General features: G+C 52.4%; 2 protein-coding genes across 2 annotated transcripts in view; both read right to left on the bottom strand.

Annotated features, from left to right (window-relative positions):
- Positions 1–3509: 3509 nt before the first annotated feature.
- On the bottom strand, positions 3510–6988 carry LOC112613596 (complement C3-like). Its single transcript, XM_025369266.1, has 6 exons — positions 6878–6988; positions 6284–6373; positions 4647–4733; positions 4469–4558; positions 4213–4348; positions 3510–3731 (listed from the first exon to the last, which is right to left on the bottom strand). The coding sequence occupies exons 1-6, from the start codon at positions 6936–6938 to the stop codon at positions 3599–3601; spliced, it is 597 nt and encodes a 198-aa protein (XP_025225051.1). The 5' UTR covers positions 6939–6988; the 3' UTR covers positions 3510–3598.
- A 1787-nt stretch (positions 6989–8775) lies between these two features.
- The window catches only part of LOC112612888 (putative protein C3P1), a 19504-nt gene continuing 17417 nt past the window's right edge, over positions 8776–10862 (bottom strand). The window contains exons 8-9 of the mRNA XM_025367856.1: positions 10150–10240; positions 8776–8846 (exon numbers count right to left, since the gene is read on the bottom strand). Coding sequence (XP_025223641.1) covers positions 8776–8846; positions 10150–10240 — 162 coding nt within the window. The remainder of the gene's footprint in view (positions 8847–10149; positions 10241–10862) is intronic.

Genomic DNA, 10862 nt, shown 5'->3' with positions numbered 1-10862 from the left:
TCTGCCCGCCTAAGCCTCCCAAAGTGCTGGGATTACAGGCATGAGCCACCGCGCCCAGCTATGGTGATTTGTTTCGTAGGAATAGATAACAAATGCCCTAACTCAGGAGTAGGCAATTTTTTTTTTTTCTGTAAAGGACCAGATAATAAGTACTTTAGGTTTTCAGGCCACATAGGTTCTCTGTTGCACATTCTTCTTTGTTGTTTGTTTTTATTTATTTTTAGAGACAGGTCTCACTCTGTTACCCAGACTGGAGTGCAGTGGCGTGATCCACCCTCCTCAGCTTCCCAAGTAGTTGGGACTACAGGTGCACACCACCACGCCTGGCTCTTTTCTAGGCAGATCATGAACTCCTGGCCTCAAGGGATTCTCCTACCTCATCCTCTCAAAGTGTTGGGCTTACAGGCAGGAGCAACCGTGTCCAGCCTGTTGTTGTTGTTGTTGTTGTTAATCAATCCTTTAAAAATGTTTTAAGGCCAGGCACGGTGACTCACGCCTGTAATCCCAGCACTTTGGGAGGCCGAGGAGGGTGGATCACCTGAGGTCGGGTGTTCGAGACTAGCCTGACCAACATGGAGAACCCCTGTCTCTACTAAAAATACAAAAAAATTGGCTGGGCGCGGTGGCTCATGCCTGTAATCCCAGCACTTTGGGAGGCCGAGATGGGCGGATCACGAGGTCAGGAGATCGAGACTATCCTGGCTAACATGGTGAAATCCCGTCTCTACTAAAAATACAAAAAATTAGCCGGGCGTGGTGGCGGGTGCCTGTAGTCCCATTTACTCGGGAGGCTGAGGCGGGAGAATGGCGTGAACCCAGGAGGCGGAGCTTGCAGTGAGCCGAGATCGCGCCATTGCACTCCAGCCTGGGTGAGGAGCAAGACTCCGTCTCAAAAAAAACAAAAAAAACAAAAAACAAAAAAACAAACAAAAAAATTACCTGGGTGTGGTGGCACATGCCTGTAATCCCAGCTACTCAGGAGGCTGAGGCAGGAGAATTGCTTGAACCCAGGAGGCAGAGGTTGTGGTGAGTGCACCATTGCACTCCAGCCTGGGTAACAAGAGCGAAACTCTGTCTCAAAATATATATATATATATTTTAAAAGGCCAGGTGTGGTGGCTCACGTCTGTAATTCCAGCACTTTGGGAGGCCAAGGCTGGTAGATCGCCTGAGGTCCGGAGCTCGAGACCAGCCTGGCCAACATGGCGAAACCTTGTCTTTACTAAAAATAGAAAAATTAGCTGGGTGTGATGTTGAGCACCTGTAATCACAGCTACTGGGGAGGCTGAGGCAGGAAAATTGCTTGAACCTGGGAGGTAGAGGTTGCAGTGAACAGAGATCGCCCATTGCACTCCAGCCTTGGTGATAAGAGCAAGACTTTGTCTCAAAAAAAAACAAAAACAAAAACCGAAAAAACCCTACTCTTAGCTTGAGGACTGTACAGAAACAGGCCATAAGCCAGTTTGCCTGCCATCTTTCCTTCCCTTCTTTCTTCCTTCTCCTTCCCTCTTCCCCATCACCTCCCTTCCTTCCCCTCCCCTCCCTCCCTTTACCCTTCTCTCTCTTTTTCTCTTCTCTCCCTCCTTCCCTCCTTCCTTCTCTCCCTTCCTCCTTCCCTCCTTCCATCCCTCTCTCCCTCCATCCTTTTATCTTTCTTTCCTTCCCTCCCTCCCTTTCTTCTCTCTCACTCCCTTTCTCTTTTGCTTCTTTTTTTTTTTTTTTTTTGAGAGGGAGTCTCGCTCTGTCACCCAGGCTGGAGTGCAGTGGCCGGATCTCAGCTCACTGCAAGCTCCGCCTCCCAGGTTCACGCCATTCTCCTGCCTCAGCCTCCTGAGTAGCTGGGACTACAGGCGCCCGCCACCTCGCCCGGCTAGTTTTTTGTATTTTTAGTAGAGACGGGGTTTCACCGTGTTCGCCAAGATGGTCTCGATCTCCTGACCTCGTGATCCGCCCGCCTCGGCCTCCCAAAGTGCTGGGATTACAGGCTTGAGCCACCGCGCCCGGCCTCTCTTTTACTTCTTCAATCATTCATTCAGCAAAATGAGCACCTATTATGTGCCAGGCCCTGAATGTGTCTGTGATTATAACTGTGGCTAAGACAGGCAGCCTCCCTGCTCTCCTGGGGCTCCCAGCCCAGTAGGGGAAACAGACAGCAAAGACACAGATAAAGAATCTCGGCTGAGTGGGTCATGCCTGTAATCCCAGTACTCTGGGAGGCCAAGACAGACAGATCACCTGAGGTCAGGAGTTCGAGACCAGCCTGGCCAACATGGTAAAACCCCGTGTCTACCAAAAATACAAAAAGTATCCAGGCATCATGGTGCATGCCTGCAATACCAGCTACTAGGGAGGCTGAGGCACGAGAATCACTTGGACCCAGGAGACAGAGGTTGCAGTGAGCCTAGATCACACCACAGTACTCTGGCCTGGGCAACAGAGTGAGACTCTGTCAAAAAAAAAAAAAAAAAAAAAAAGGGAAAGAAAGAAAGAAAGAAAAAAAAAACCGTACTAAGAATCTAAGAATCTGGAATCTGGCTGGGTGCGGTGGCTCACGCCTGTAATCCCAGCACTTTGGGAGGCTGAGGCGGGCGGATCACGAGGTCAGGAAATCGAGACCATCCTGGCTAACACGGTGAAACCTCGTCTCTACTAAAAATACAAAAAATTAGCCGGGCGTGCTGGCGGGCGCCTGTAGTCCCAGCTACTCAGGAGGCTGAGACAGGAAAATTGCTTGAACCCGAGAGGCAGAGGTGGCAATGAGCTGAGATCGCACCACTGCACTCCAGCCTGGGCGATAGAGCGAGACTCTGTCTCAAAAAACAAAACAAACCAAAACCAAAACCAAAACAAAACTTCCATCACTATAAGCTGCTTGAAGTTACACAGCAAGTGAACCATTAGGGCCAAGCTCAGAATGTGGGCACCAAACTCAGCCATCCATTTATTCACTGACTCATTCATCCATCCGTCTATTCACTGAGTCAACACTCATTTCCTGAGCACCTACTGAGTTCCAGCTCCTGCTGTAAAAACAGGGAATACCACAGCGAATAAGACAGATACAACTCCGACTTTAAGGAGCTGACATTGTGGGGCAGGGAAAACACCCATTTAACATCCACCCACCTCGGCCTCCCAAAGTGCTGGGATTACAGGCATGAGCCACCATGCCAGAGGTGACAATTAAACAGAGCCCAGAAAAGGGAACGATTCAAGCTAAGCCGACTTTAGGGGGAGGGGTGCACCTGGGAGAGGAATGGTGGGTGCAAAAGTCCAGAGCTGGGAATCGTCTCCCCGCGGAGGTGGATGCTGGAAGGGGGCAAAGGAGGCCAGTGTGGTCAGAACGGAGCCAAATGTAGTGAGCTATGCTCCAACTCCTGGGCTCGAGTGAGCCTCCCACCTCAGCCACCCAAGTAGCGGGGGAGGAGGGAGGAGACAGGTCCACGTCATGCCAGAGCAGGTTGTGCAGGTCCCCTGGTGAAAGGTGCAACAGGGACAAGTGTCCAGGGTTTGGGTGTGATATCCTGTGCTCTTTATTTGGGGTTAAACCCAGTGGCCCAGAGCTGCCTGGTGACACCTCCCTGAAAGCAGAGGAGGCTCAGGACTCGCAGCCATGGGTGCGCATATATTCCGAAAATTCGTCCAGTTGCTTCCGCAATTCTTTCTTGCTGGCATCTCCATCTGCTGGCCAAAGCATGAGGAACGTCTCCCTGCCCAGAACGTAGCTGTAACTGTGGGTTACAAGAAGCAAGAAGGTGAGGAGCCTGGTGACCCTGGGGATATGGCAACCTCCCTGCCCTGTCCTGTCTGACAGCCTGCCAGAGCCTTAGCCTGTAGTGTCCCTGCCCGAAGGCCCTCTGGTCTTCCACCCTCTTAGTCCGAATCACTGGGAATTAGTAAATGCTTCCCTGGCCGGGTGCAGTGGCTCATGGCCATAACCCCAGGATTTTGGGAGGCCGAGGTGGGTGGATCACTTGAGGCCAGGAGTTCGAGACCAGCCTGGCCAACATGATGAAACACCGTCTCTACTAAAAATACAAAAATTAGCCAGGCGTGGTGGCGCACGCCTGTAGTCCCAGCTACTACTTGGGAGGCTGAGGCAGGAGAATCACTTGGAACCTCCAGCAAAAACTGTGGAACTGAGGGCTGGGTTGAGGGTAAGGAAGAGGGCCCAGGCTTGAGTTCCCAGGACAGGTGGAGCCCCTCACGCACTCAGATTTGATTCTCCACAGGTCTGACGTCTGGCCCATGATAAGGTACGATTCCTGTTCTTGCAACCCCAGGGAGTCATGGCAGGTGGCGTGGGAGATGAATTTCTTCATGGCAAGGGGTGTGGCAGGATCTGTGCCTGGAGAAAACCCAGTGTGTGCGCATACATAAGTCTGACCCTCCCACACAATGGGACCCCCAGGGTAGGCCCACAGGGTGACCCCACACTGGGATTCTTCCTTTGTCACCTGGGACATACCACTCTTAATGATGTCTTCGAGCTGCATGTTGTAATAGACGTAAGGGTTGGAGGCAGAGACCTCCACAGATTCCAGCTTTGTCTTGTACACTGGGGAAGGGGGAGGGCAGAAGGGTGTCGTATTGGCATTCGGCCTGCAAGTGGGCTCTGCCTGTCCCCTGCGGCTCCCCACACTCACCAAAATCCACGCCTGCCTCACATGCTGTTGTCTGGAGCTCCTCCTGCCTCAATTGGCCACTGGGCTTCTGCAGGGATGGGCACTGTCCTGCAGGATCAGGTGGGCGGCTGCTCTGGCTGCACTGGGACAGGGGACTTCCTCCCATTAACCCCCCACCCTCCCTCCCTTCAGCCCCCAGGCCTGGGTCTCTGGATCTGGCCCTTCTAGTCTGTGGGGCTCTCTCTCTGTCTCTCTCTCTCTTTCTTTTTCTTTTTCCTTCCTCCTTCCTTTCTTTTCCTTCTCTCGCTCTCATTATTATTATTATTATTATTTTTATTTTTTTTTTTTTTGAGACGGAGTCTCGCTCTGTCACCGAGGCTGGAGTGCAGTGGCCGGATCTCAGCTCACTGCAAGCTCCGCCTCCCGGGTTCACGCCATTCTCCTGCCTCAGCCTCCCGAGTAGCTGGGACTACAGGCGCCCGCCACCTCGCCCGGCTAGTTTTTTGTATTTCTTAATAGAGACGGGGTTTCACCGTGTTAGCCAGGATGGTCTCGATCTCCTGACCTCGTGATCCGCCCGTCTCGGCCTCCCAAAGTGCTGGGATTACAGGCTTGAGCCACCGCGCCCGGCCTCATTATTATTATTTTTTAAGAGATGAAGAGTCTCACTATGTTGCCCCGACTGGTCTCAAATTCCTAGGCTGAAGAAATCCTCTCACTTTGGCCTCCCAAAGTGTTGGGACAGCAGGTGTGAGCCATCATACTTGACCTATTTATTTATTTATTTTTTTGAGACAGAGTCTCGCTCTGTTGCCCAGGCTGGAATGCAGTGGTATGATCTCAGCTCACTGCAACCTCCACCTCCCAGGTTCAAGCGATTCTCGTGCCTCAGTCTCCCAAGTAGCTGGGACTACAGACATGCACCACAACGCTTAGCTAAGTTTTGTATTTTCAGTAGAGATGGAATTTCACCATGTTGACCAGGCCGGTCTTGAACTCCTGACCTGAAGTGATCCACCCACCTTGGCTCCCAAAATGCTGGGATTACAGGTGTAAGCCACTGAGCCCGGCTTTTTAAAATTTATTTTTGAGAGAAGGTCTTGTTGTATCACCCTGGCCGGAGTGCAGCGGCACAGCATAGCTCACTACAGCCTCCAACTCCTGAGCTCAAGTGATTCTCCTGCCTCAGCCGCCCAAGTAGCTGGGGCTACAGGTACTTACCACCACTCCTGGCTAATTTTTTTTTTTTTTTAATTTTTTTGTACAGATGAGGTCTCACTCTGTTGCGCAGGCTGATCTGGAACTCCTGGCCTCAAGCCATCCTCTCCCAAAGTGCTGGGATTACAGGCGTAAGCCACCATGCCCAGCGTCTGTCTCTCTTTTTGGTCACTTTCTTGTCTATTTCTCCTGTTGTCGTCTCTTTGTGTCTTTCTCTCTGTCTCCATGTCATTTGATCCTTGGCAGTGCGAGTGTGTGTGTGACAAGCTTTGTCTCTCTGTGCCTTCTTTCTGTCTCTCTTTGTCTCTGTCTCTTTCTCTTTCTGTCTAAACTCAGGCCAGACTATAGCCAGGAGGAGGCTTGAAGGGCTCCTGGATCCACCCCCCACAACCTGGCAGCCTCAGCCTGGCGGCATGGGGCTCACCCTCGGCACATCTCACCCTCTGCACATCTGCAGACGTCTTTGTGGCAGATCTTTCGCAGGGAAGATTGCTCTGTAGGCAGGTTGTAGAAAGTGCTGCACCTCCGGGCTGTGAATGGAGGGTGCAGGGGTTGAGGGGGGTGCGTTGTCTTGGGCCAGTGTTCCTGGGGGTTCAGTGCCTACCTGGCCTGGTCTTCACCTGCTCTGGGCCCTGGCCTTGTCTTCCCCATCCTCCAAAGTCCAGGCTCCTTCCTGCCTCTCCTTGTCACTGGGCTGTGCTTTCCAGGTCCTCCCAGACCTTCCCCTCTTCCTGGCCCTGCCCACTGCAAACCTCACTTTGAAGGGCCCTGGCCAGCCACCTCTGTCGACAGGCCACGCCCACTCAAAAGAGCCTGCCCCTTCCCCACCGATTCCCAGCAGGCCACGCCCAGTCCCCTTTCAACTTTGCCCCCGTCTCCTTCCCGTCCCCGACCACGAAGGTCACTCCAATAAGACCACGCCCCTTATGTCCACCCAGACCCAGCCCCCTTTTGGCAATTCCCAGTCTCTCATCGCCTGGCACCTGGCCCTGTCCTTTGCAGGCCTCATCCCCATGCACGGGGCCCCTCCTTACAAGGCTCGTAGTAGTCGTAGATAGTGACCAGGGCGGCCTGCAGGAACTCCGCCTGTAGCATCCTGTGAACCCGAAAGCCCAGCGCTGTGTTTTTCTCATGGGAGAGCTGGAGAGAACAGAGTCCTGTCTGAGCCGGCCAGGGCCACTGACCGTGGGGCACTGACCTCGTGGCACTGACTACGAGGCCTTGGCTGTTGGCATTGGCCATGACCACGGACCATGTGACCTTGACCACAGGAATCGCAACCGGAGGGGCTGACCGCAGAGGGCCTGGCTCTCTGCAAAACCCACCCAGGGGACCGACCTTGGGTTCTCCAGCCCCCGCAGTGCCCACACATCTCTGGCAGAGGGCACCCAGCCCCTCTCACCTTTTCCAGGTAGAGGACAACGGTGCTGTCGCTGGTACTTGTCTTGGTTTCGTACTGAAAGGCGTACCTCTCCACATCACTCGTGAGCTGGGGCAGAGGGTGGAGACTGGAAGGTGGCTGACAGCCTCCAAGGCCCCTAGCCCTAGAGCTCCAGCCTTTGTCCAGTCAACCTCACGGTAGAGGAAACTGAGGCCCAAGCAGGGAAAAGATTTGGTTGAGGCCATGCAGGGAGTCATCCAGAAGTGAAGATGGGGCATTAACCCAGGAACCTTGATTTGAGTAGACACCGCCCTGCATCCATGTGGGAAGTATGGAAAGGTTGCTCAGGAAGCCTGTAGGTGGGGTCTGCGTTACCTGTTTGAGGTCATCCTGGTTGGGGTAGAAGCCAGTGAGCAGGGAGACCTCCATGATGGTCATTGTGGCCTCTCGATTGTTCTGGAACCTGGAAGTTCACAGCCTCAGTCTTCCCCCACTGTCCTCCCGTCTCTCTCTCCATCCTCTCCACTGCTATTGTCTCTGGCTTGGACTAGTGCAGTAGCCTCCTCCCAGGTCTCCGCATGTCCCCTTTGCCACTCACAACACAGAGTTTTAGCAAGCAGAAATCTGACTACCTCGCCTCCTTGCTTCAATGACCAAATGCCTTGCCTCAATCCTGACATCCTTCCACATCACCTCCTCCCACCTCGGCCTCCATTTGATCACGGTTAGCCTTGTTCCCTCTCCTGCCATCGGGCCTTTGCACATGCTGTTCACTCAGCCTGGAATCTTCGCTCCTGACTCTTCATCCTGAAACACCTCTCGTGTTTTCCATCTCAGCTGATGTATCACTCCCTCTGGAATGTATCTTCCCTCTGGGAAGCCTTCCCCAACCTACACCCCACACACCAGATCATTCTTTTTTTTTTTTTAAGACAGGGTCACCCAGGCTGGAGTGCAGTGGTTCAATCATGGCTCACTGTAGCCTCAGCTTCCTGGGCTCAAGTGATCCTCCTGTCTCAGGCTCATGAGTAGCTGAGACTATAGACATGCACCCCCACCCCTAGCTAATTTTTAAATTTTTATTATTTATTTATTTATTCATTTATTTATTTATTTTTAAGAGATGAGGTCTTGCTGTGTTGCCCTGGCTGGCCTCAAACTCCTCGGGTCAAGTGATCCTCTCGGCTTCCCAAAGTGCTGGGATTACAGGCACGAGCCACCACGCCAGGCCCAGATCATTCTCTGATTTGCCTCCCATGGCTCTGTAAACCTCTCCTTTGCCACATGAAATCACATTTGCCATTTCATATTGGTTCTGTATGATAATTTGATGATTGTCTGTCTCTCCTGATAGACTGTGGGCTTTGCCAGGGCAGGGAGAGGCTGCCTTGCTCATAGCTGGGTCCTTGGCTCCAAGAACAGGGCCTGGCACAGAGTAGGTGCCCAATAATGTTTCTATCTGAAGCAAACTTGGGCAAGGAAGGTATGGACAGGGCAGGACTGGGGTGGGGGCTGGGGTGTCTGGAGAAAATGAGAACCACAGGGAGAGCTTCAGGGCTTGGAGCCAGCTCCGGGCATCTGAGTCACGGAGCATGTCAGCTGAGGTAGAGCCTGTCGGTCATCTGAGGACATGCAGACATGGCAGGAGGCAGGGACAGAATGGGGGACAGACATGGAGAGGCAAGCTTGGCTGGTTCCCACTGTCCACTCAGTACACAAGGAAGGCCGCTAAGGAATCTGGATACCAGAAAGTGAGAGCTTCCTCCCGCCCAGTTCAAGATCCTGGTGCCCTGACCTTGTTTCCATCCTGAGCCGAAAAGTCTCGTCTCCCTTTTTATTTTCTGCAGAGAGAAGGCAGCAGTTTAGAGGCTGGGGAGCACAGTGACCAAGTGCACAGTCTCTGGAGCCAGCTTCTTGGATTCAAATCCTGCCTCTGCTGTGTGACTTTGAGCAAGTTGCTTAACTTCTCTGTGCTTCAGTTTACTCATCCATAAGGGGGGATCATAATATTCCCAACCCAACAGGGTTGTTGTGAGGATTAAATAAGTTAATACAAGTAAAGCCCTCAGCATGGTGCCTGATCGGTGCTTTGTAACTATTATTATTATTGTTATTATTATTAAGAAATCAAGCAAAAACGAAAACCTTGGCGATGTTTAGTCCCTAAAATTCATGGGACTGGTGAGGGTTGTTCCTCTTACTCCTACAGTGAGCTCCCAATAGTCCTCTCTCCTTCTTGGTGCCCCAGGCTGGGAACCAAGAAATAGCTGGAATCCAACTATTTCTCTGTTTTTTTTTTTTTTTCTTTTGAAAGAGGGTCTCACTCTGTTGCCCAGGCTAGAGGGCAATGGCGCAATCATGGTTCACTGTAGCCTCCACCTCCTGGGCTCAAGTGATCTTCCCACCTCAACTTCCTGAGTAGCTGGAACCACAGGCACGCATCACCATGCCCAGCTAATTTTTTGTAGAGATGGGGTCTCACTATGCTACCCGGGCTGGTAGCATAGTGAATTCCTGAGCTTGAATTCCTGAGCTCAAACGATCCTCCTGCCTCAGCCTCCCAAAGTGTTGGAATAGCAGGCATGAGCCACTGTGCCTGGCCCACTAATACCTGATAGTCTCCAGAGTCCCTAATCTGGCTTGGCCTCCATCATCTCCTGCAGGACCAATGCAGTCACGTCCTTCCTGGTCACCTGGCTCCCACCCTCACCTTCTAGAGTGGTCAGATCAGAGGGAGCCTGTGCAAACCTGTGCTAGGTCACGTCCCTCCTCTGTTTGGAACCTTCCATGCCCCACCTTACTCAGAACAAAAGCCAAAGTCCTCACTGTGGCTAACAAGTCCCTACACCATCTTCCCCCATCACCTTTCCAACTTCTTCTCCTAAAACTCTACGCTTGCTCCTCCTGTAGCCACACCAGGCTTACCTTCTAAGACACTGTGGAGAGTCACATTCAGGTGGTACAGGTTGCAGTTGTCCTCCCAGGACTCTGGGGACTTGTGGTACATGGTCAGGATCTGCCAGGCCAGGAAAGGGGGCTGTCAGAGCCCTTCCCCATGCACTGCCTTTCCTCTGCACCCCAATCCTTGACTTCCCAAGTCTCTGGCTATGTGGGGAATTTACTGCAAGATCGCCCCCCTCCCCCGACCCCATCAATTCCTAGGTGCAGTGGCCAGAGCAGTGTCTGGAGTCTAGACCAGCTCTGTGTAAAAGAACTTTATGCAGTAACGGAAATGGTCCCATTTGGCATTGTCCAATGTGGCAGCCATTAGCCACACGTGGCTACCGAACACTTGAAACGTGGCTAGTTCGATGGAGAAACTGAATTTTGAATTTTATTTAATTTTAACCCATTCACAGAGGCTTGAAGAAAGGTATGACTTGCTCAGGGTCACATAACAAAGGCAGAGATTCAGCCATGACTCCACTGTCTGGAACACGACACCAGACGACCTTTTGGTGAACAAAAGAGCTGTCATATGTCCCAAACTGCTGGATTACAGCCCCAGGCATATGTCATGGGTTGGAAGAGGTCATGGATGTCAGGCCGGGCATGGTGGCTCATGCCTGTAATCCCAGCACTTTGGGAGGCCAAGGCGGTCAGATTACTTCAGGTCAGGAGTTTGAGACTAGCCTGGC

Source organism: Theropithecus gelada, chromosome 19 (assembly GCF_003255815.1).
Source record: "Theropithecus gelada isolate Dixy chromosome 19, Tgel_1.0, whole genome shotgun sequence".
Lineage (NCBI taxonomy): Eukaryota > Metazoa > Chordata > Mammalia > Primates > Cercopithecidae > Theropithecus > Theropithecus gelada.
This window is presented reverse-complemented; position numbering and strand designations above follow the sequence as displayed.